At 31.3% G+C, this 26,068-nt stretch overlaps 5 protein-coding genes across 5 annotated transcripts in view; 2 read left to right on the top strand and 3 right to left on the bottom strand.

Annotated features, from left to right (window-relative positions):
- Window positions 1-139: 139 nt before the first annotated feature.
- On the bottom strand, window positions 140-2,099 carry LOC101493999 (uncharacterized). The gene is made up of 4 exons (XM_004508975.4): window positions 1,935-2,099; window positions 1,542-1,835; window positions 660-821; window positions 140-572 (listed from the first exon to the last, which is right to left on the bottom strand). The coding sequence occupies exons 1-4, from the start codon at window positions 1,947-1,949 to the stop codon at window positions 513-515; spliced, it is 531 nt and encodes a 176-aa protein (XP_004509032.1). The 5' UTR covers window positions 1,950-2,099; the 3' UTR covers window positions 140-512.
- A 9,171-nt stretch (window positions 2,100-11,270) lies between these two features.
- Window positions 11,271-14,638, top strand: LOC101498663 (glutamate dehydrogenase A-like). Its single transcript, XM_004508904.4, has 9 exons — window positions 11,271-11,508; window positions 11,683-11,796; window positions 12,724-12,945; window positions 13,054-13,128; window positions 13,219-13,335; window positions 13,504-13,754; window positions 13,863-13,938; window positions 14,033-14,119; window positions 14,218-14,638. The coding sequence occupies exons 1-9, from the start codon at window positions 11,401-11,403 to the stop codon at window positions 14,401-14,403; spliced, it is 1,236 nt and encodes a 411-aa protein (XP_004508961.1). The 5' UTR covers window positions 11,271-11,400; the 3' UTR covers window positions 14,404-14,638.
- Window positions 14,639-15,236: 598 nt separating this feature from the next.
- On the bottom strand, window positions 15,237-17,851 carry LOC101498323 (light-harvesting complex-like protein 3 isotype 2, chloroplastic). The gene is given in 4 exon segments (XM_004508903.4): window positions 15,237-15,466; window positions 15,468-15,685; window positions 15,797-15,934; window positions 17,312-17,851. Coding segments are annotated over 4 exon segments (780 nt in total). The 5' UTR covers window positions 17,685-17,851; the 3' UTR covers window positions 15,237-15,415.
- A 3,987-nt stretch (window positions 17,852-21,838) lies between these two features.
- The window catches only part of LOC101497994 (ATP-dependent Clp protease proteolytic subunit-related protein 4, chloroplastic), a 9,851-nt gene continuing 5,621 nt past the window's right edge, over window positions 21,839-26,068 (top strand). The window contains exons 1-3 of the mRNA XM_004508902.4: window positions 21,839-22,164; window positions 23,429-23,632; window positions 23,917-23,972. Coding sequence (XP_004508959.1) covers window positions 21,904-22,164; window positions 23,429-23,632; window positions 23,917-23,972 — 521 coding nt within the window. The 5' untranslated portion in view covers window positions 21,839-21,903. The remainder of the gene's footprint in view (window positions 22,165-23,428; window positions 23,633-23,916; window positions 23,973-26,068) is intronic.
- Window positions 24,386-26,068, bottom strand: part of LOC140921069 (uncharacterized) — a 4,747-nt gene continuing 3,064 nt past the window's right edge. The window contains exons 2-3 of the mRNA XM_073370852.1: window positions 24,602-26,025; window positions 24,386-24,478 (exon numbers count right to left, since the gene is read on the bottom strand). Coding sequence (XP_073226953.1) covers window positions 24,386-24,478; window positions 24,602-26,025 — 1,517 coding nt within the window. The remainder of the gene's footprint in view (window positions 24,479-24,601; window positions 26,026-26,068) is intronic.

The following is a 26,068-nucleotide window of genomic DNA, read 5'->3' as shown; positions in this document are numbered from 1 at the left end:
TCTAATAATTGGGCCGTCAAAAAAAGATTCATTTTTTTATAATTAAAGGCAGAAAATGCATAATTCAGAAAGAAAAAAAAAAGTGGTTTGCATACGTAAAGCTTAAACCAACAAAAAGAATGGGAGGCACGTATATTCGTACACTAATAAAATTCATAGCTTTTGCAACTCATAAACGAACCAAGTACATGAAGGAACTTGTCAATAATCAGAATGAATATAAGACAAGAACATAAACCTAACTACATTATAGCATATTCTTGTTAGATTTTTGTGCTACTATTTATTTGCTCTATTTAAGGATAGTTTACTTATTGCACATAAATTTATACTCATAAATCTTTATTTCCTATTTTTATTATTATTGCAATAAAATAAAAATAAAAAGCTTTTTCCTTTAAGTTCTCCTTTTCTTCTCTATATGCATTACTAATCTTAACAATTCTTGCTTAAATCGAGATTCTAGACATTACACCCTTGAGACAGGTGGAAAGCCACCGAAAAATTGAACTTCAAGCACACTTGCATGTTGTTGAAAATATTTTCTGAATGAAACCTTTTCCTCTAACTACCTGAAAATAAAATACATTATATATAGAAGAGTTGGGCTAATAATTAATTAACCTCATATTATTCTAAAATTTGCATTCAAAAAGTACCTGCAATTTTTTAAATCCATTTCCTGAATTCACTTGCTTCTTCTTTTTCTCCTTTTTTTGATCATTTGACCATGACCTTAAGATGCTTGGAATTACAAGCTTCCAATTGCCAAAGCAAACTGGTGTTCCTCCATGCTTTTGCTTCTTCTCGAAAGAATTCATCTGCAAAGAAACACTGGCATTTCATAATTTCCAACATTTAACCAAAAACTCAAGTCTCCAATGCCTTTCCTCAGTTGTCTTTAATTTGTAAGAACAAGTTTGTAACATTGGACTAAAGAATAAGAGTTGTCATATTAAAAACTCTTACAAGTCTGTCCTTGTGGTAAAAAATAAGTTGGAATGAAGTGGGTGAATAAGTAAATGATGGGGTCAATATAAGTTGTTAAAGTGATTTGTCATTGGAGCGAAATTTTTTGAACAATTCTTAGCAGTAATGTGGTTGGTTATACCATAATAATGTTAGAAACCCAATTTGTGTCTTAACTTTGGGGATGCTCTTGGACCTAGAGTCTAAAATTTAAAATAATAACCAAGTTTATTTAGATTTATTAACGTTGCACCATGATTATATTAGTTACACACATTCGAACGATGATGACAAACCGTGATTATATATGTTATACACATTCGAACAATGGTGACAATTTGATCTTTAATTGAACAATTTAAAAAATATAAATTTTAGTTTTTATTATATAATTTATAATATTAATTAAACTTAAATCTAAATAATCTTGACCATGGATTACCGATGTTCTAATGTGTAAACCTGGAGATGTACTAAAAAAATCCATAATGCATAAATGTGTAAGATATATTATTTACTTAGTAAAAAAAAAGTTATAGATATAAAATTATTTGCAATGCAATTAATTGTACCTTTGTTGAGGATTGTAGATTGTTGTTTGTAGAATACTTGGGGAGTAAGGGCATGGACGATGCTCCTCCTCTTGCAGAATTTCGTAGGTGACGAGAGTACATAAGCAAGCTTGATCTTCTATCATATCCTTTATTGCTACTACTACTAGTTGACCCATCAACTACTTCTTGTGTAACCTTGTGATGATAGATATGATAATGATGGTGATGTTGTTGAATTGATGACAACCTCTTCTCCCTACCCTTCTCAACATATACCTTCACTAACACTTCCTTATCATTTCGGTAACTTACCTACAAATTAATCAAACAACAAAAATAATGTATAAAGTACCTCACATGTCAATTAAGTACAAACTAATTAACAAAAAAAAATTGTAAAAGTAATTTTACCTGTTTGGTAGGCATTTTTTAACAAGGAATGAAACATATATGCTTTATGAGAATTTAATTATGTTTGGTTTTGGTTATAATTATTATTCTATTGTACATGTTTGGCCTAGCTAGGAGGTGTTACCTATGCCAACGTAGAAGTTAGGTTAAGAGAAGAATGCAAATTTATATATTTGTTTGGGTGGAATTGAAAGGAACAAAATTATATTTTGTGTTAAAGAAACATAATGTAATTATTGATTTATCGTTGTCACCAATGTTGCGGCCCAATTATGGTGTCACTATTCCATCATCTTACATATGGGATCTTATGGCCTGCTTGCCTTTTTATTCTCTTCTCTTGTTTTTGCTTTATTTTCCTTAAACAAAATTATTAAGTTGATAGTCACCTTCAACCACTCATAGATTTCTAAATTAATTACTTTCTTATTTTGTTACAACGGTGAAAAAATAAAATATAACACTTTAGTTCTAAATAAGATATTTTTAAAAAAATTAAAGTAAACAAAATTAGATCCAACATTAAATTAAATCGATGTACTCACCAATTTAAAAATTGGATTGGAATTTGATCAATAATAATTAAATATATTTTTATGTATCAAACAATAATTCACAGAATGTTATATAATAGATTCATATTTCACATTATTAAAAATAAACATCTCTCAACATTTCCTCATGATTATTAAAAAGATAAAATAAGACATACACAGTTAATTATACCGTGATTTTTTATTAGATGTCGGTAGAAAAATTTATAACGATAATATATGGCCATTAATCTCTGTTAATTATAATTATATATGAATTTTTTTAAGGAATAATTATATATGAATTATTTAGTTTCTTATAGTTCCTTTACATTTTTAAAATTTTACATCTGATTATTTTAAAATGTTTAGAAGCTTTTAAATAAACAAAATAACTCAAGAAGCTTGAAATCATGCACTGATGACTGAACCTCAAGCATGGTGAACAAAACTTAAAAAATAATTGGCCAAAAAAAAAAGTGTGGTGGGTTGTATAGGCTAGGCCCAAAACTATAATTTGAATATTGTAACTCTAATGACCTCAACCCTAACTGTCATTTGAATACAGAATGAAAATGGATATTGGAAGGAAGATATTGGATCTAAATTTTAGAATACAACCTTTTTTTTTTATTTCGATTCATGTAAGTTTTGTTGTTTAGTTATGAACTCTGCAAAACCACAATTATTTAACTTTGATCCTTGTTGTAAAGGTCCGTTAAACAAAACATGACTTTATTAGTAGAGTTATACTTGTTACATGGTGATGTAGGAAATAATTATGATATGTCAAGTGACTGAAATTAGTCATATTAGATATGACTCTTTGTTGCCACCTAAACTTAGACATGACTTATATAAGACACACTCTTCAGGTGATTTAAACTCTAATTCAACTTTGATATTGTATCTTGTCAAACTCTCTCACACTAAATTGGTCATACTTTGATTTATTTTCATTGTCAAAACAAGATTTAAATATGTTTTTGGTCCCTTTATATATAATATTTTTTATTTTGGACTTCGTAATTTTTTTTATTTACATTCTTGTAATATAAAAAAAAAAAATTATTTTTGGTCTTTAACGTTAAGTGGACGTTACAAAAACATTAATTGACAAAGGGAAACAGTTTTTGGTCCCTGTAAGTATAACCGTATCAGTTTTAGTCCCTGAATTTTTTTTTTGAATTTCATCCCTGCAATATTCAAAAATTTTATTTTTTGTCCTTAACGTTTCTGATGAAATGCAATAATTTGTATAGTTATTTTTATTTGTTATTTTAATCGTATCCAATACCACAAACCTAAAAAGTGAATTTCATCATTATCTTCATCAACCCAACAATCATTATTTCCCCTCACACAACTCAATCTATTTCCCTTCAAATTTCAACAATGTTAGGACACAATGATAAGAACTCATCACCATACGAAATAAAAAATCCAAATGAAAATAATTAAAAAAAAAAAAATACCTTTACATACTTTCAATGTTTATTGGCAAAATAATTAGACATGCCATGTATCATCAATTCCATCAACTTAAAAATTAACCCGTAAAAAGGATTAACAAAATAAATTAATTTAACCAAAATAGACGGTTGTCATTTATGACATTCATAACCAAAGTACATAGAAGCATCTTGTTTTTAACAAAATAGACAATTGTCATTCATAATCAAAATATATAAAAGTATTTTGTCTAAACCAGGACACAAAGAATCATCTTGTATTAACCAAAATAGACATTTGTCATTCATAATTAAGTTACATTAACACTTAACTTAGATTCCCTACAACAACCAAAAAACAAAATAACTTCAAAATGGTGAGACCAGTCATCCTCCTACAAATCTCATCACAATTTCTTAATTGACCCAAACAACCTCCCATTTTAGGATCATGCAAAATAGGTTGTGAACTTCCTGCATTATCAACTATTAATGGAATTGCTCGATCATCATCATCATCAGCATCAGCATCAGCATCATCTATTAATAATGGAACTCGTGAATCACTTCTAGGACCACTGTAGACACTTTTAAAAGTAGTTTTCAATCTGTCACTTCTCTTCACATTCTTAACAACTAATTTTCTTGCACCTTTTGGTTTTGTTTTCTTCACTTTCTACAAAATCAACAACAAATGCAAAATTGAAATCATATAAATATGGGTACATAGCTAAAAAAGTTAATATTTGCATAATTATTTAACATTGCAGAATTACACACATAAATTACACATTTGTCTAATGATTATGTATATTGTAGAATTTACCTCAACTATTTTAGTAGTAGCATCAGGACCAGTAACAGTCACAACAACAAACGCCGAAGCAACAACAGTTTCAGATACAGATGTAGTAACATACTCAGAAGCAACAACAGATGAAGAAGTATGAACTTTAGCAGAAGAACTGGGTTGAGAAATTAACTAAGTAACTAATACCTAGAACAAATTAACTAATACTTAGAATCAACAACAGATGAAGAAATAGAACAAATTAACTAATACTGTAAAAATATAACTAAGTACCTTTTGTTGGTTAGAGATGAACATCAACCTATTCTCTTGACCGATGTCCTCTAGTAATAAAGTGAGAAACCATCTCCAAGACTCTTTAGTCTCTGTTTTAACCACCCCAAAAGCTAGGGGAAAATATTGATCATTCGGGTCCCTACCAACAGCAATTAGAAGCGTCCCTCCATACTTTATCTTTAGATGACATCCATCCACCCCAATAAAAGGCCTACAAACTCTCAAAAACCCTTTTTTATAGCCATCAAAGCAAAAAAAAAATAAAAAATTACTAAATCGTGGTTGAAGTGTTGGACATGGACGATCAATATTTATCTTACAAGTGTTTCCAACACTTGCCCTCCTCAGCTCTGCAGAATACCTCCACAACAAGGTATATTGTTTTGCTGCATCACCTTCTACAATCTCCTTTGCAATTTGTTTAGCTTTTCATGCTCGTCTTGTTGTTATACTTACAAAATATGTTCTTCTAATCTCAGAAACAATCTCACGAATCTACATATTATCACAACTGCTCAACTTATCCGCCATAGACTTAGCAATCCACTTAGAATTTGCAGAACTATTATTCAAAACCCGACCACATGTGTGATCACCACACCATTTCTTCATTCTAAAAGTGTGACTATCCCCCACTTTACTTACAAGTGCTAAGAACATACATTTAGCTTTGCATACGACCCTTACTCTTATGCTATCATTCTTTATAAACTTGATTTCCTTCCCATTTAATATAGACCATTCTCTGATTGCATCTTTAAACTCAACAAGTGATTTAAACTCTAATCCCAATTTGAACTTGTAATTCTTGTTTAACTCCTCCATCCTAAACTGATCATACTTTGATCCCTTCTCTTTGTCTGAATTTGAATCAATGTCACTACTATGTAGCTATTCACTAGCATAAGCATACTCCATTTCAATATTTGAATTATAATTGTCCAACACAGGAACAATCTTCATGTTCTTAGTTGTTTTCTTCGGAATGGACCTATTTGTAGTAGTCTTCACACTATATGGTTTACCATGGTTTAACCATTGGATTTCAACATTATATGATCCAATAGAAGAATCACGTATTGTATTATTAACACCAAAACCATCATCCAAGCCAAATGCTCTCTCATTCTCATTATCATCAAACTTAACACCATCAACTTTATCTTCACTGTTGTGACTGTCACTAACACTTTCATCATCATCAATCTCCGCAGCACCATTTAACACCCTAGAAGACTGCCCCAACTCTATTCCTGGTTCTAATCCAAACAACCCTTTTACAGAGTGTTCAACATATAACTGAGTTTTGCAATTCATTTTCAGAGCATGTTCACCAACCTCAGATGCATCTCTATCATCCCCTATTCTTTTAAAATTTTCATCTTCATCATTTTTCCACCATAACTTATACTTGGAGTTATCATAACTTAAGTCCTTCAAAATTCCAACAGCTTCAAAATAACACCATTTGTCGACATCAATCCCATGAACCACATGCTCATTACCCCTATGTAATTCAAAACCAAATCCCTCACAAACTTACCCCATAGTGAAAACTAACAGAAAAGGTCATCCTGTTAAAAAACAATAAGCGTGTTAATAAGACAAACATTTCATCCCATCAGACAATAATAATATTAGAATAATCGAAAACAAAGTAAATACACATTTTGGTCTCACAAATAGAAAAATAAAAAATCATAGTAGAATAAATGAAAATAGTAAAGTTACATGTTGGCCCCCAAAAAGAAGAAAACAAATACGAAATAACATTATTTTTAACACGCACGCACGAATTGCTCCAACACCAATTGTTTATCTGCTTTGCAAAATAAGATCACAAAGACAGACAACGAAGAACCGCTGATGAGAAACAACGAAGAACTGTCGATGATACGACGCGCCGATGAGAAACAACGAAGAACAACGATGAGAAACAACGAATACATTTTAAGTATATTAGAGGTTTAGGGTTCAATTTTTTTTTTTTTAAAAAAAGGAGGTTATTTTAAATTGTAAAAAAAAATAATTTTATTTAGGTTAATATAATTTAATAAGTATAATTATTTAATTATACTTAACGGAGTTTGTCAGCTCCTAATTTAACGGAAGTAACAACTCAAGCACTATTTTAAAATGAAATTGTATTTGTAAGGATGTAAACCCAAAAAAAAAAATTATGAAGACCAAAATAAAAAAAATGTTATAATTACACAGACAAAAATATATTTAAACCTCAAAATAATTAGGACCACTAGTATCTAACACATTGTTGACATATGCATAAACCATTTCATTATCTATTTCCACCTTAGATGAATCAAAAGGAGGAAACTCTACTATAAAATCAAAACCATCATCTAAACTAAAGTGCTCTTTCGCCCTCAATAATGTAACACCAACAACGTCCCCTTAACTACTTTCAATGGCATTACAAATTCCACCATATCAACATCCATTTCTTCAACATTGTTTTGCTTCACAACATTTTGCTCATTATTAACTAGAAATTCTACATTTGTAGGGATATCAACGGACCCAATCATATATGCTACACAGGGCTCAACATGTATTTGAGTTTCACATTTCATGCTCACACCAGGTATGACAATCGCATGCATAATTATCATCCACAACACTCTTTTGCAGTTTTCATCTTCATCCACCTCTACCATAATCAATATTTTTGAATCATAACATATTTTTGTAAACCAAAACCCAATCCCTAACAAACTAACCCCAATGGTGAAAACATTTACTAAAAAACTCATCCCTAAAAAGTATGTGCAAAAGATACATGTTAACACCAAAACTATTTTGTCTCCATAGAAGAAAAAAAAAAACACCATAAAATATTTAAAAGAAAAAAATTACTTCGTGTGATTTTAAGTATTAACATCACCCTCTTTTCTTATATAATTTTTTACATGTTTTAAAAAAAGTGCCTACTTGGCCATTATCCTATATTTATTTTAGTCATCATGTAGCAAATCCAACAAGGCATTTGGTCAAAAATAAATTTTATATTTAACTTACATTATTAAAAACCTAAAACTTCAAACTATGATTCATTTTCACGTGTTCTTCCCAAATCATACATCTATACAATTTCTATTTTTGGGACAGATGCTGCCATAAAAGTTAAAGGGTTGTGGTTTTATTGGATTATAACCAATATATTACAAAAACAGTGTCCATTGTGTACTATATATATATATATAATATATATTTTCCCAAAAACTTTTGTTGATATTTTATTTCAAACATTTTGATACATGACGTTTATTTAAATTATGTATTTTATAAGAAAAAATTGTATTTCAATTTTTATATCTTAAATTATGTACTTTATATGAATAAATAATGAAATCGTTTTGTGTAAATTTGTAATTGTATTGAACGTTATGTTTAAAGATTAAAAAAAAAAAATACTATCATAATCTGTTTGGTTTCTAACTTGGACGTTACCAGAGTACATATATGAATTTAACTAGAGTGATACAATATCATTAGATGATACAATTAATCAATTTTTTATATTTTAACGACTCATCAACTATCAATTGAGCCAAAAACATGAGTAAATACTCAATTTGGTTCAGCACTTTAACTCCCATATATCTAGTATTAGACCCTTTGTGTTCTCTCAAAACCATTACTCATGTATTCTTCCATTTTTGTTCTTTTTTTAAAAGAATATTTGCGAAAGCGATAGAATAGGATGAGTGGTGGGTCACAATTTACTTCATTTGGAAAGAAAAAAAACTATATTGGTAGTTTATGGCTTGATGAATCATGTATTGAGAAAAGCTGTGCAATTCCTTTTTGTTTATTTGAGTGGAAAAAATTTCAAGGAAAAATGCAAACTCGAATGGATCTTTCTTTGGTTGTCCAATTTAAAAGGTAAGGTTCAAATGTGTTATTTTTTAATTTCTTTGTTTTGTTATGTTTGGGGGATTTTATTCAAAAAAACTTAAATTACTTTTGTTTTGATTCTTCCATTGTTATGATTTATATCATTCCATTGATGATTTGAGTTACTATGTTTTAGAAATAGGGTTTTTGTTCTTATAGTCAAGACAAGGCCGGCTCGAGCCTCTTTAAGGCCTCCATGAAAAATATAAAAATTTACTTTATCAAAAAACCTCAAAAAAAAAAAATACTTGATAAAAAGGTATCAGATTTTAATATTTTTAAAATTAAAACATATAAATGTTTTTTAAATTTAATTTGTCTAAACAATATTAAATCAATTGAAAAAAAAAAATTACATGACATCAATTGTATCAATTTAGTGATATCATGTTAAAATTTAGAAAATATGTTTTAGCTCTCATATTAAAATTTGTTTTAGGCCTCCAAATATGTTAGATCGATCAATTGATAATATCACAAAGACAAAAATCAAAGGTTATGAAATATCATAATGAACTTATGTTAAAGTTAATGGACAAGGTTGAAGTTGTAATGGAAGAACAAACTCGGCTCAGAGAAGTTTTGGTGAATATAATGAACAAGATTGATGCAATGATGTTAGAACAAAAACAACGAAAATATTATCTTATTGTAATTTGATTTTTGATGATGTTGTTAATTGCATTATGGATTGGTAGACTCACTATATAGATTGTGAATGTAATGATTATTAATGTAATTATTTAACTTAGTTGTTGATGATTTTGAATGAAAGTTAATTGTTTAATTATGTGTCTCTTTAGTAACACAGATAAGTTAGTTTATAATTTATTGAATTAGTTTAAAAGTTTGTTTGATTAAATTAGATGTCGTTAATTAATAAGCTTTTTAATTAATTTGTTTGTTTGTGTTAAAAGTTTATTTAGTTAATTTGTTTGTTTGATATATGTTAAAAGTTTGTTTGTTTAATTTATTGAATTAATTATATAGGCATAATGTCAATTATACAAAATAATGTATGCATGCAAAACATGATTCTTGTTCAGCATACTGTATACATTATGTAGAACTCTTGTTTTATGTGTGAATCTCCTCTACAAAGACTTCCAAAACAAATATATGCTCACTAAAACTAATTTTGAAATATTCAATTGATTTAAGAAAAAAAACTTACATTCAAATTATGTGATAATTTGTTGGATTACATTAGATTGTTAATTAACAAACTTTTTATATGATTTGATAACTTTTTCTCAGATTTTAATGTAACTGTTCATTCGCCGTTGACTTACATTATTTGTTATCGTTTTATTTGTATACATACACACCATTACATAATCTTTGATTATATTTTAAAATTTTAAAAATTTTATATTATTAATAAAATACATTTATTTATTGATGATTTAACAATTAATGTTATTTTATAAAAAAAAATATGAATAAAAATAAAAATAAGAATTTAAGAGTTTTTTGAAAACTCTTCATTCGTTTAATGTTGATTTAACATTAAAAAACAAATTCAATATTTTACAAAAATTAAACCTAATTTAACAAAAAAAAAAAAAAAAAACTTACCAACACTAAAATATATATTTGAATAGACCAAATACATATTTAAATTTAATTTAATCGTTAGTAAACGCTAATCAAATATTTTATATAGAATTCGTATGATATATATATATATAGTGCTACTTTTCTAAAAAATAAATAAATTATTATTTACTATTTTTTAAAAATAAAACAATGTATTGACTGCACATAAAGAAAAGTAGTATTGTATTTTTTAATTTAAATGTTAAGATATTAGTCAAAAAATATTAAATTAACATAAATATATTGAAAAATCATTTTTAAAATCACTATTAATTCAACAACTTTTTTAAAAGATATTTATTATAATTAATGAAATCGATACAGAATCTACTCAGTGAGTTATCACAACTTTAATCGTCTCGGTAAAATAATTTCAACAAGAAAAAGTCATCATCCCTAAAACATGATGATAAGAACAATACTTGGATACAGGTGGATTTTATTCAAAAATAAAAAACTATGTAGTTAAATATAAACAAATAAAAATAAATTAATGTATTAAGTTAAAATTTAACACTCCACATATAATATAATATCCTTCAATTAATTTTTTAATTTATATTTTAGAATATAATTGAAGAAAATATTATAAGAAAACGAAGATACTGTTATGAAACTTCTAATAATAAAGTAGTCCCTTGACATACCAAAATTTGGGTTGTTTCCATTTATTCCTCAATTTTTTAATGTTACAATGAATGCTGACCGAATTTCTATTTTATTTAAAGTAATTTTTGGGTTTTTTTTTTTTTTTTTTTTTTTTAATTCTCAATCTTCGTCTTCCTTATATATATATTTCATCAAAAACACTTAACTCAATCACTCACTCCTCACTGTTTTATTGCAATTCTATTACTCTGTTATTATTTCTTCACTCAACTATGAATGCTCTAGCAGCCACAAACTGCAATTTTCAACGTGCTGCTCGTATTCTAGGCTTGGATTCCAAGCTTGAGAAGAGTCTTCTCATACCCTTCAGAGAAATCAAAGTATTCATTTTTTAAAAATTTTCTCTTTTCTGGGGTTTTCTTAATCCTCTGTTTTTTTTTTAATTTGCATGGTTTTCTGTTTACATTTTATAAAAAAAAAATTATTATTTTTTTATTTGGGTTGTGTTGAAATTAAAAAGGTTCATTTTGTTGTTGTTGTCTTTTGATTCGCAGGTTGAATGTACGATCCCCAAAGATGATGGAACTCTGGTTTCTTATGTGGGGTTTAGGATCCAACATGACAATGCTCGTGGTCCTATGAAAGGAGGGATTCGTTATCACCCTGAGGTTATTTATTATCTTTTGTTCTTTTTTTTATTTACTTATCTGTTCTGATTGATTTCAAATTGATGGTTTGGTTCAATTGAATTTAACCTGTTTTAAAATATTACTGCTTGAACTTGTGATAGTATGATTTAACCCTTATGTGTTTCATTTAATATGCCATGTTATGTCACATCATAGTTGTTTGATAGAACCCCAATTCATTATACAGTTCTAAAACCAGTGGTGGAAATTTATTGGATTTTTTTTTCTTCCAATTTTGTATTTGGGGCTGTGTCAAGATAACATTGTTTGCATGTTCTGTTATCAATTCTTTGTCCTTACACGATCAATCTGTTGTTAAAAAATTTGATCACTTTGTTATAATATATGTGCTGTTTATTTTGTAAATTGTGGTCACAATCCAGAAATTGCAAATTGGATTACTGTTGAATGCCTCTGAAATTTTACCTGCATATTTTGGAATTCTCAATCCAATCATGAGATAGCTGTTGCATATTCCTTTTCATTTATTGATTGCCTGTGTAGATGCAACCCAATTTGTAGTCAATGTTTTAGATGCAATACACAAATATGTGGGCTTTTACGACTGCAACTGTTAGTGGAGACATATACAGTTGTAATACTGTGTCTGCAATAACTATTGAATGCTTGTGATTTTTTACCTGCTTATTTCTGAATATATAGATTAAATACAGTTTGTTGTTGAGATTTTAAATTGCGGTCACTGGATCGTTAAAATTGCAAGCAGACAAAAATTGCTGCTTTTATGGCCACAATACGTTGTGGAGATTAAAAAAGAAGTAAATCTACTCAATTCTTCAATTGACCATTTTGAATGTTGATGCTTTAGCTACACTAATGAATGTCAATGATTTAGATTCTTTATACTTCTTTTGAATATCAAACTGTCAAATTCTCTGGTTTCAGGTTGACCCTGATGAGGTGAATGCTCTAGCTCAGCTGATGACATGGAAGACAGCTGTAGCAGACATCCCCTACGGAGGAGCAAAGGGTGGAATTGGCTGCAACCCAAGGGACCTGAGCATCAGTGAGTTAGAACGTCTAACTCGGGTTTTCACCCAAAAGATTCATGATCTCATTGGTATTCAGCGGGATGTTCCTGCCCCTGATATGGGAACCAATGCTCAGGTATTGTTTTTACAATGTAAATATTTTCTCTCCGTCCAATTTGTATGCATACTAGCATCCAAATCCAACAGTTTTGTATATCCTTCTCATTGATCTGTTGTTTCGCAGACTATGGCATGGATTCTCGACGAGTATTCAAAGTTTCACGGTCATTCACCAGCTGTTGTGACCGGAAAGCCAATTGTAAGTATCATATATGCTCATTTCCATGACATATTCTTGTGTATATCAGTAATTAGGAAATTGGCTTAAAATTAATGTTTTTGCCTGTAGGATCTTGGAGGTTCTTTGGGAAGGGAGGCAGCCACAGGTCTCGGAGTTGTTTTTGCAACTGAGGCTTGGTTAGCTGAAAATGGGAAGTCAATTGCTGAGAACACATTTGTCATTCAGGTATTTCTTCACCACTATGGCAGGATGATACCCGTGTTGTCAAAAAGTGGCGCATAGAACAAACAGCTATTTTCTACGATCCGCCAATTGTCAACACTGGATGATACCCGATATAGTACATATTAATCCTATTTTCATCATTTATTTGATTTTTACGACGTTGTACAGGGCTTTGGAAACGTGGGAACCTGGGCCGCTAAGTCTCTTTATGAGAGAGGTGGTAAGGTTGTTGTTGTGAGTGACATCACTGGTGCCATCCGAAATCCCAATGGAATCGACATCCCTGCCCTTCTGAAACACAAGGAAACCAACGGAAACTTGACCGAGTTCCAAGGAGCAGATGTAATGGATCCAAATGAAGTGCTTGTTCATGAATGTGATGTTCTTATCCCATGTGCCTTGGGTGGAGTACTGAACAAGTATGTTTTTCTATGTCACCCATGCTCGTCGGCATTTAATTGATTTTATTTTTTCTTAGATTTGCTCACTAAGATTAACATTGCGTCCTCCCTATTTCATTATTAAAGGGAAAATGCTGCTGATGTGAAAGCTAAACTTATAGTTGAAGCTGCAAATCACCCAACTGACCCTGAAGCGGATGAGGTAATGTTACTGATTCGCATCAGTGCTGTTTCTTATTACGAATATATATTTGAAACTTGTATTCATGGAACTGATATCTGTTTTTTTCCCTCAGATTTTGGCCAAAAAAGGAGTCACTATATTACCTGATATTTATGCTAATGCTGGTGGAGTTACTGTGAGCTACTTTGAATGGGTTCAGGTGAATAGGACCAACACAAATAACTCAAGGTCTCTCTTTTTGTATATGTAATATAATAATATAATGCTAATCTCCCTGTGGCTCTATGGTCCCTGCAGAACATTCAAGGTTTCATGTGGGATGAAGAAAAAGTGAACCGTGAGCTGAAGAAGTACATGAGCAAGGCTTTCCTAGACATCAAAGCAATGTGCAAATCCAACAATTGTGACCTGAGAATGGGAGCCTTCACTCTGGGAGTGAACCGTGTTGCCCGCGCTACTCTTTTGAGAGGTTGGGAAGCTTAAGGAGCAATTCATTACCCTATGCTCCTTTTTATGTTTACATATCAGAATTAGATACACATTTGCTCACTACTGCAAAAGTAGAATTTGTCTTAACTTTTTACCTTTTCATTAGGCCTTTGGTATTGTAGCGTTAGTCGGCTAATTGGTATAGTTATGTGAGACTTGCGAATAAATGTTATAACGCCAACATTTTTATCCAGGAATTAGATAAAGTTATAGTTATCTTTGTTTTCTACTGGTGTTTGTTTTCAATTTTGCTTTAGCTATTATGTATAAATGTGCATGCAAATCAAAAGTAACAAACTGACAATTCTTTAATGCATCTCGAGGTTTTTGAAGAATTAGATAACAATTTGTGTTTTTACACCATTAGACAATAAAATTCGATCGAAAATCCGCAAAGATTAAAGTTAGGCTTGAATTTTCAAAGTCCAAGATTGAAGTGTTGATATCAATACACCTTTAAAATAAAATATTATATTGAATATACAACACAGAATTTAAAATAAAATTACAGAGTTTCGAGAGCTTAGATCCACCTGTTGTCGGTAAGAAAGAATGGAAAAACTTCCCAAACTTTTGCAATAGATGTATGGCAATTCCTAATCTTACAACTGCAATCAGGACCACTGCTTATAACAATTCAAATGTGTCCGATTGTTTGTATAGTCGTTCAATAACTTGTGGTTAGAAAGTTTGCTCCCGTGGCAATATCACATGTTCTCATCGCATGTCTATATAAAACTATTTTACACGGACTATACATCTCTATTAAACTCTTAGTTGTAATAAACCCAATTAAGACTTATTCAAACTAACAGCCAAATTTCACATACACTCAAGAAAAATCCTGCATTTCGACCACACAAAAACTCTATCAGTCTGCATTAGCATCATAGAAGGAATTGAAATACAACTAAAACCGTATCCATGTCTTCGTCTGCACTACAAGATTAATAAATAATAGAGCGCACTAAATATATTAAGTTACAGAAGGTGGAGGGAGACAGAACTACAGAACAACAATCCCACTAATCCTTTTTGGAAGTGCTTGAATTCTCATCCTGCCAAGTTGCTTGCCATTGCTTGTCATAAAATGTAGTCTCCTCCAACAGCTTCTTTAAATTATCAAAGTCCTCATTCTTCCGGATCAAAAGTACTCCGCCCACTGCTACAAACAGAAGAGTTTTGCAAAAAAAGTTGTTCATTTGATCAACTAGACCTACTCCAGTCAAGCTATCGACCACATATGTCATAAAGAATCCTATCATTGCGGCTCGACCTGCACCATACCAAAGAAGAAAAAGTAAACAAAGTCGAATTTTTTCCTTATATTGAAAAAAAAAAACACTTTATTGTCTCATTTCATTTCAGAATACAAAAATGAACTGACCATTAAGTAGTTCAGCTTCAGGGAGATGGAATCTTTTTATCCATGCCCACCAAGGTACAATGGAGGTGTCAAACACTACAGGACTGTTGTTGTTGGATGATTCCGGGTTAGACTCGAGCCATTTTCTCCTCCGCGCCTCTGATGAATTGAAGTTCAAAGTATTTAGCAATAGAGAATAAAATATGAGACGATGACTACGTATGAATCTAATCCTTATGCTAACTATCCATCTCTAACCTCGTCTTAAGTTAAGGAAAACCAAAAGAGAGAAAGGACTTATGCTTAGTCAAATAGAATATGCGAATGACACAGTTAATAGGCACATTCATTTAATATTATTGGCAAACTGGTTCAACTGGGTGTTAGAGATTGCATAAACTTATATCATATTTATGACAAAAAAGAGTCAGCATCAGTTGGCAGTTTGATAGGCTTCATCAAGTCAGGAGGAAGAATTGTTGACGTATTAGTTTGCCCAAACTGACTCTTAGTCTACATCAGTTTCATATTTTGGCATAAAATCAGACTCCAAGTCCAGGCCTTTCTATGTAAAACCACCATGCTAAAATTCTGCAGAAGTTGTGCAGCAATAACAGTTTGGCAAGGAGTAGAAAGTCAAAGAGCTGAAGAACACTAGGATCCCCTCAAGTACTTGAGGGTCCATTTATGAGAGAGAAAAAAACAAAAAGGTACATTTAATATTTTAATTACTAAATCATTTCCCTCCTTCCCTCTCATAAATGGACTCTCAAGTATCCAAACTCATCCACCACAGGTGGAAATGGGCTGTGGCTGATAAGGTATAGGTCTCTTGATTTTCGCATTGCATGGTTCTGGATAAAATCCCCGCCATTTTTTCATTGACAAATATAAACAAGTGTGTTCATCTTAACAATAAGGATTACAACAAACCAGGTCTTGCACCTCCTCTTCTTCAACTCAAACAGTAAACCAAACACACGAGGTGTGTGTTTAAAAAACACCAAAATCACAGTGAATCAGAAGCTACATGTTATAGCTTATAAAAAATTACGGTGGGAGAAACCTAAACTCACGGTGCCAGTTATCCCCCGTTCAACCAAACACATGCTAAGGCTTTCTAGAAGAATCAATAACCATTTATGAATCTAAGGCGATCGATAAGCACAGTCAAACAAATTTAAGGAAGGAACTGCTCCCTCAACAAGCACAAAACAAAACTCCCTTATCTTCATTTTAAAAGGAAAAAAAAAAAAACTTTTCTTAATGAATTTTTTTTACTCCCATATGTGAAACCCTACTACCACTTTGTAATTCAGTTTTCATAATCATCAATCAGGAGAAAATTAAACTGTACAGCATAATATGGATCTGAATGTAAGTGAATATAATAGACATTGTAAACAACTAAACATTATAACAAAAACCAATACAATAGTGAAATTTTAGCCTACAGTAAAATGGAATTGAAGAAAACAAAAAACTGATTTGAATATCAAACACAGAAAAAAACACTGAGTAAAGAAAGAAAGTTACCAGCGTCAATAACAGCATCCCAATCAGTGCTACCATTTTTCCTAAACTGCATCAAGTCCCATGTACCAGCAACCCATCTAGGGTCAACAAAACCACTGGAAACCTTAACTTCCTCAGGAGCAGTAGCAGCAGAAGCAGACCCATTTGTCCCAACAGAGATGTTCTCCGGTGGTGGTTTGAGTGCAGTTTCAGGTGAATCAGAAGTTCCAGCGGAAACTCTCAAGGGAGAGAGAGAAAATAAAGGAAAGTTTTTGGGTCTGAGAGTAAGGAGATTGTTGTTGTGGATTAGGTTGTGGGGTTTGGAGTGTGAAGAATGAGTGGTTGAGATTGAAGTTAGAGGAGAAAAAGAAGCCATGAAAATGGTGTTTGACATGGTTGACGATGCTTTTAAAGTTGCATTGATGATGACAGTGTGAGTGGGTGGGTTTTCAGTTCTCAGTTCTCTGTTTCAGTTTCTGAGGCTATCTCACTCCTCATCTCATCCTCTTACAATATGGACACAACACAATGGGGAGTGAGCTACTCAAGTGGAACTTCACTTGATATATTTTATTTAAAGTATAAGTTACTATAAATAAAATGTATCAAATACTTATTGTTACTTATTTTTACTTATAAATAAGAATTGGATGAAAACAGTGTCAAATGTGAAACTTTTTTATGGAATGTGTTAGCCCTGCCTTAGCTAGTTAAGGCAACTTGTTTGTCTTTTTTTGGTTTTCATGAATTGCGCAACCAATCATTTAATACTATGTGGCACTATCTTTGGGTTACACATCCATTTTCTTCTTGGAACTAACAATTAGTACAAGCTATGCTACCCAAAAAATTAAGTTTTAAATTAATAAGTGCAGCAAAAATTGGTTGATGGATAATAATAGACTTCTGTTATGAATTTTGAGTCTTCATGACTTTAACTTCAAAATTCATTTTATCTAAATTTTTTATATAAAAAAATGAATAAATAGAATTACATGATTAGTTGTTAATTTGAAAGGGGCATTGAGTTAGAAATGAAAATGATTTAATAATTATTTGTCACCTCTACGTATTTTGTTACCTTAGCTTGTTTTTTTCACTCTCATGATTGAATATTCTCCCATATTAGAATTCAACATAAGAATGTTGTATTTTTGGAAACTCACAGTGATACAAAACATATATTTAGTTGAACTATTTTACCGGGATTTACATTTTAAGAAGCTACATGCATTTTTTTAATTAGCTTTTATGAAAGAGAAATTGATTTTAACATATTTTAATAAAAAAAATTTAAACTTCATTTTATTTGTAGATCGATTCTAATTTAAAATTTAGAGTAGTAGATTTTTATTCTCAATATAATTTTTAGATTTTAAACTTATTATTCAACTTCTTTTTATTTAAATTTATTAAACCATATGGACTTCTTTTTATTCTGAATAATTCTTTAACTTTTCTTCGTTTGGACCACTATTCAAGATTAATTTCATTCAATGTATATGAATTCATTCAATAGGGTTGGAACACCTTCCACCTTGTACCGTGTCAACGACTCAACTCACGTGCACAAGATAATTCATGAGAGTTTTTAAGTATACAACGACATGCGACTTTGTCGTTACTACCTAAGTCAAATTCATCAACAATAAATATTTCCTTGATACAACCTAAGTCAAATTCTCATATTATTAATTGTTGTGTATAATTTTTGCAACCTTTAATTGTCTTAAATGAAGATTTTGTCTTCATAAACTGCAACATCAACATCCCATTCACATCATTCTATGTCTTACAAAAAAAAATATCTTATTTACTATGTTTCAAAAATATTTTCAATGACCAATGACCAGACTCAATTTTAATATTCAAACAAAAAAAAAGAACAAATAATATTTCGACTTAATTGCAGTTTTAGTCATCTATTTTTATTGATTTACAATATTGGTCCCTCAATTTTAAAATTCGACAATTTTGGTTCATCTCTGTAATTTTTTAACTAAAAAATAGTGACGTGACATGCTTTAAATTGCATGTCATATGATACAATGATGTAGAATGATTAACATCTACAAAATTGAAATAAAACACCATAAAAACTTAACTTTTAACTTTAGAAATTTTTCATATTTGTAATTTAATTAATGATATATATGAATAATTAAAGTATCTTGGTGATTATATATCATGTAATTGTATCTCATGATATTTAAAATACGTCAAATCTTCATATATTTAAAAAAAAATTGGGAGAAGAACCAAAATTATCTGACTTTTAAAATAGATTGACCAATTTCGTGAATTAGTAAAAATAGAAGGATCAGAACTGCAACTAAGGTTAATATTTCAATAAAAAAAAAAATATCAAACATGCATGCTTAATCCTAAACATGTATAAGTATAAAATAAAGTACAAAGTTTTAATGATATACCTATTGGTCGTAGTATTTTTTAGATGCAACAGTCGATTGATTCATGCTTCAACAAACTTTCCTTAATGACATACCCATTCTCTTCGTAACCGTAAATAATTTTCCTCCACAAATCTAGAATGGATTTATGCATATCCTTATTCAATATATATTGTTTGCATTTGACTTCAATATTTTTATTGATATGAAGTTGACAAAATAAATTTATTGAAGATGAAAATACAACTTCAGTTACAATCATCAAAACAAGTTCTCTGTCACAATCATCCGAGAAAACGAGTTATTTGTTTCAAATAACTCTTTTAACTTTTCTAATGCTCAACAAATTTTTTTTTGAAGTTCACCGTCAATGTAAGCAAATGCAACGTTGAATGTCAATTTAGTTGAAGTTACGCCAACAATTTCAAGCAATTGTAACATATGCTTGTTGATTTTGTAGGTGATATCCATGATCAATACAATAGAGAACATGTTCAACAAAATTATGGAGTATAGGTGCATCCAAAACATGTCTCTCACAACGTTGAAGTCTTCATGGGTCCCACTCCAACAAGCATATTTCTCAGCTTCAATCAACTTCAATAGATGTTGCATAATAGTTATAGGACATTTTCAAATTATTTTGATATGTGGTTAGTCACTTATAAATTTGAGAGATATTAGTTACGTTCTTTTTATCTCAATCTCTCAAAGATGTCAAGATGTGCCTCTGTGCAACATAATACTTTGTCAGCTCGTCAACATGTTTCTTATCATTTTCTTTTAAATGTCTCACAAATGCATTATTTTCAAAAGTAACTACTAACTCATGATTGTGAAGTCCACATATTAAACTAACAATCCATCTAAAATTTTTGACAATTTTTAAAAAATTTGCATACCAAATTTTAGGGAAAAAATTTTATGTAAGGAAATTTGGGTGAAAGAGGTACGATTTTGGAACAATTTTTTATTTTTATTTTTATAATGGAATGATGAAAATAAAAAGAAAAAAGTAATTTTTGTTTACATATTAAGAGATACAAGTTTAATTGAGGAAAATTAGATGTTGTACCCCCACAATTGAACTTATACCTTCATTTAATTTTTTTTTGATCTATTAACTTACTAAAATACTCGTAAGTATACAGTAAAAAACTAAAACAAATTCAAAAAAAGTAATTTTTTTTCTTTAAAATTCTTTTACCGGAAATTTCTAGTATTTTTTTTTTAATATCGGAAATTTTATCTTTGAAATTTTCGAAAGTTAGATTCATCTAGAAATTTAAAAATCCGTTAGTTGTTCTCAACCAAAAATTTCATTTTTATAAAATAACTATAAAAAATTTCATTTTTATAAAATAACTACCAAAAATTTCGTTCATGAAATTTTCTGTACAACATTTTAAAAAAAATATTTTTATATTTTTTTCATTCAATTTTGTTTCCAGTGAATATTAGAGTAGTGGAACATTCTCGAATTCGACTTCCTACACAATCTAATAGGAGAGCCGATGTTGAAAAAAGATGAAAGAGGTGAAGTCTTCACATTAAACTAATAACACATCCCTTCCTCCCTCTCCCTTCCAGTCTCTATGTTAGAGAGTAATGATAATCAATTGTAAATGTTTCAGTCAAATCTATACATAATGTTGTTTTCTCATCTCTATTTAAAAAAAAAAAATCAGAAAAAAGTTTACGTACGAATTATGAAATTTTTGACAGAATAAAATTAACTCTTAAAGATTTCAAGACATAAATTTCGGATAGAATAAAAGTAACTACGAAAATTCTAAGACACACAATTTCTAGTAGAATAAATAGTGTACCAGAAATGTTGTTGACGAAATTTTCGATATTCAATTATACTACCGGAAGAAAAAACAATTTAATTACTAGAAATTTTAGTGAGATGATAATATTTTGAAGTTATTTTGTTTTTTATCTTTGATTGAATAAAAATAAAACGGATAAAATTGATTTTTTTACACTTTAAGGAATATAAGTCTAATTGGGGATACCATATTCAATTTTCCTAATTGAGGGGGTACAAAATCTTAGTTTATTGGGCTGTTGGCCCAATTAAAGTGGTCCAGCACAAGAAAACGTACGTAATTAAAATTTGTGGCATTCTCCCTCAACTCTCGCATTTTTCACACTATCTGAATTCTGAACACTCTCTTGAGCCTGTAGAATTGAACCATGGAAGTTGCAACCGCCAACGCACCTTTCACCTTCGCAGTCAACAAACCCATGTTGCTTTCACCCTCTTCATCACGAACCATAACCCCTATCAGAGCCATCAAATCCTCTTTCAAAACCTCTATCTCCACCGATTTCGTCGCTCCTTCCACCGCAATCACCAATGCCTCTAGCCAATTCTCCGGACTCAAGCTCCGACCTCCGTGCCTCAATCCAGCGTCGTTTCGTAGTTCCGGCGGTAAAAGAGGCGTCGTTACTATGGTAATTTTTTTCCAACATTTCTCAAGCAACTTTCACATTCGCGTTTTTAATGTTCAATTGGAATTGGATAGGAGATTGACGTGATTATTCACTGCGTGTAATAATTTTGTCTATGGTTTTAGAGATTTGAACATTAGTTCACTTTGGAAGACTTAATTTTAAGGCTTTATAATTTTCCTTTTGTTAAAGAGAAAAATGGTTGAGTAAGTTACTTGTGTTGGTTAGGGAGGTGCGAAAAAGTGGTTAGGTTTTTTTGTCATTTCTAAGGTATAAGGAAGAAGTTTCGGTTTACAAGTGTGTGTCTGTTAGTCAATGAAGTCAAATTGTCGTAATTACACTCAACGAATTCGAGGTGGTTACACAGAAGACACATTTTATCCAAATGGTCTACCATATTTTTGGTGTAGACCAGGTATCCTTTGCGTGCTATTGTAGAGACTAATCCCTCGGGTCTTGTGGGACCCAAATGGGTGGCAAACTCTCCCTATTAGTTTTAAAGCTGCAGCACCCAAGCTTGGGTTGGCTTAGTGTATGTTTCTATAATAGCCAAAAAATAAAACATTTTATCCCATGAACCAAATGAATTTTATATCAAATGCAGAAATCCTTGGAGAGCATACTGTAAAAATAACCAAAGAGCACATGGCATCCCTCACTAAAAAAATTTGTAACAATGTATTCAAATGGTTTCGTCTTTCCTGACATGATCCCCTTTGTTAAACCATCTTGATTTGTTTGGGACACCTTCCGGCTTGTGGGTCCCATTTTTGAGGGTTTCTTTGCTGCTGTTTGAGTGTTTCTTGGTTACGCGTTGTTTAGTTTCACCTGGCTTGGTTTTAGCTTTTGCATTAGTTAGGTGGTTAAGCTTTGATATTTTTGTTTTTGTCTTGAGTGGTTAACTTAAGACTCGTCTTTTATCTTATGCTCTCGATGGTTCAGCTTTGGTCGCTTTTGACTTATGTGGGTGCTAATCTTATTTGCTTTTATTAAGCGGTTAAGTCTTGAGTTATGAGTTCTACTTAATAGTTAATCTACTATCAATTTATCATCAAATGTTAAGTACATTCAAGCTCTTTTTATTTCTCTTCTCTTTTTAACTAAAACCCATAACTTCAACAGTAATGCTACTCATGCATGATTTATATATTATGCAAATAAATTATATAGCTTATATGTGCAATAATTTATGGCACACAAAGTACGACATATGCTACTGATATTATTTATGTAGGTTTAATTTTCAAATTTTCTTGTCTTTGGATAGGTTATTCCTTTCTCAAGAGGGACTGCATGGGAGCAACCTCCACCAGACCTAGCTTCTTACTTGTATAAAAATCGGATTATTTACTTGGGCATGTCTCTTGTTCCATCTGTCACAGAGTTGATGGTAGCTGAATTTCTTTACCTTCAATATGACGATGAAAATAAACCCATTTACCTATATGTAAACTCCACTGGGACAACCAAGGTACGTGATGTATTTTGTTTAAATAGGTACTGTCTAGTGTATTTCCTTTTTCATGAGATATAATATTTCTCGTAGCTTGATATACATTTATTTATTTTGTTTTATTGCTAAAGTGCGAATAGCAGGAATTGCCTGATGCATAACATGGAATTGTGAATTATTGCTCCATTTCTTTGCCAAGCAGAAAGATCCACAAATAATTCTTATTAGATGCTAAAATAGTGGTGCTCAAGTCTCCATGAAAAGATCCTCTTGTTTAATAGAATCTTGTGTCCATCTTTCAGGGAGGTGAGAAGTTGGGTTATGAGACTGAAGCACTTGCAGTTTATGATTTGATGAGGTTATCATCTCTATGCTTTCTATGACCCTGGCATCTATTTTCTTTTATCATACTTCTGTTGGGTCTTAAACTGTATATTGCATTGGTGTCATTAGAAAAAGTTTAACTTCTACAACTAACCAACCAAGGCTTATCCCACTAGGTGGGCTTGACAAAATGTTTAAATACTGTCGTAGTTGCATAACTTGTGGGTGGTAAAGTGGCAAAGCTTTTGTGCTGAAAGTGCTTATGCAAGCATTACAAAACAGATTTTAATAATTGATGGAGTCCTCTGTTACAACTGGTAACTCAAAGAAGAGGAATTAGGGATAGAATAGAAGAATGCTATTAAGAATCAAGGTGTTTCTGAATTGAATGTATTATTTCGCAATGAAGAACATGTTACAAGCTTAGAGAAGAAAATTCCTGATTCCCTATGAATCAGTCCAACCAATTCTATTTCTTCCTAACCTCCTAACTGCTCCTAACAGATTGCTATTTATAGTAATCTGTTTTGGCTCCAATTTCTAACAGAATGACAGCTAAGCTCAAAAGAAAACTAACTAACTAACTAACTATTTATTCCTTCTCACATATACATTCCCAAACTTATTTTTATTCGTATCAATACCCCCCCCTAAAAGAATGACCTTGTCCTCAAGGGGAAAAGTTGGAAATAGTTCCTGCAATTTAGCTGCACTCTCCCAAGTACTTTCATAAGTAGGTAGATTCTTCCAAAGGACCAAAACTTCCACTAATCCTTGCTGATCTTCACGCCAGTTTACTATATCAGCTGGTTCTACTTGGAGTTCATACTCTTCATTCAACATAGGAGGGAGAGGTTGGGGCTGCTGATGGGGCTGTAAGGCTTTTTTCAAAAGAGAGACATGGAAAACTGGGTGAATTTTAGAATGAGAAGGTAGTAGGAGTTTATAGGCTACTGGACCGACTTTAGATAGCACCTGATAAGGACCATAGAACCTTGCAGCCAGTTTAGCATAGGGTCTTGAGGCTAAGGATTTGATTTTGTAAGGCTGTAATTTCAAATAGACCCAATCCCCTTCTGAAAATTCCACCAATCTCCTGTGCTTATTAGCTTGAACTCGCATCTGATCCTGGGCATGAAGTAAATTCTGCTGGAGTTCCTTCAAAATGTCATCTCTGGCTTGGACCAGTTGATTGACATCTTCAACTTTGGATGGAATCGCACACCCTTTTATCAACAATGGAGGATCTCTCCCATACACAGCTCTAAACGGAGTCATTCCTGCTGAACTTTGGAAAGTAGTATTATACCAAAATTCTGCCCAAGCAAGCCAGTCTAACCATTTCCGAGGTCTAGGTCCCACAAAACATCTCAAGTAAGTCTCCAAACACCTATTAACAACTTCAGTCTGAGGGTGATAAGAGGTGCTCATTTTTAATTGAGTTCCAGCCAATCTAAACAATTCTTTCCAAAATTGGCTTAAGAATATAGGATCCCTATCAGTGACAATTGTTGATGGGAAGCCATGAAGTTTAACAACTTCTGTGATGAAGACAGCAGCCACTTCTTTAGCTGAGAAAGGATGGCCCAAAGCAATAAAATGAGAGTACTTAGAAAGCCTGTCAACCACTACTAAAACAGTATCCTTTCCTTTGATCCGAGGAAGACCTCCAATGAAATCCATAGAAATGTCCATCCAAATCTGAGTGGGAATTGGTAATGGCTGTAATAAACCCCCTGGAGCTAATGTGGAGTATTTATTCCTCTGGCATATATCACATGCTTCTACATACTGCTTGATATCTTTTTTCATGCCCTCCCAAAACAGAAAACTGGCAATTCTCTTGTAAGTTCTGAAAAAACCTGAATGTCCCCCCATTGGAGTATTATGGCATTCTGCTAAAATTATAGGGATTCTATTAGATGTTTTGGAAATGACCAATTTTCCTTTAAACAATAGTAATCCTCCCTTCAATTCGAAACCAACATGTGAATTAGGATCAACCACTAAATCTTGCATCACCTCTTTCCATTTGGAATCCTGTTGAACATCCAATATCCAATCTTCAGTTTCTTCATTGGACAAAACTGAAATAGTTGAATACATACTCTTTCTCGAAAGAGCATCAGC

The sequence above is a fragment of the Cicer arietinum genome, chromosome 7 (assembly GCF_000331145.2).
Source record: "Cicer arietinum cultivar CDC Frontier isolate Library 1 chromosome 7, Cicar.CDCFrontier_v2.0, whole genome shotgun sequence".
Classification (NCBI taxonomy): Eukaryota; Viridiplantae; Streptophyta; class Magnoliopsida; order Fabales; family Fabaceae; genus Cicer; species Cicer arietinum.
This window is presented reverse-complemented; position numbering and strand designations above follow the sequence as displayed.

What these genes read in the sequence shown, in the direction of transcription:
- LOC101498663 (XM_004508904.4), top strand. Translation starts at nt 11,401, where the DNA reads ATGAATGCTCTAGCAGCCACAAACTGCAATTTTCAACGTGCTGCTCGT. An exon ending in GGATTCGTTATCACCCTGAG is followed by an intron (nt 11,797 to 12,723) that starts GTTATTTATTAT and finishes CTCTGGTTTCAG; the next exon opens with GTTGACCCTGATGAGGTGAA. An exon ending in TTGTGACCGGAAAGCCAATT is followed by an intron (nt 13,129 to 13,218) that starts GTAAGTATCATA and finishes TTTTGCCTGTAG; the next exon opens with GATCTTGGAGGTTCTTTGGG.
- LOC101493999 (XM_004508975.4), bottom strand. An exon ending in ATCTACAATCCTCAACAAAG is followed by an intron (nt 822 to 1,541) that starts GTACAATTAATT and finishes GTTTCTTTGCAG; the next exon opens with ATGAATTCTTTCGAGAAGAA. An exon ending in ATGGATTTAAAAAATTGCAG is followed by an intron (nt 573 to 659) that starts GTACTTTTTGAA and finishes TTTTATTTTCAG; the next exon opens with GTAGTTAGAGGAAAAGGTTT.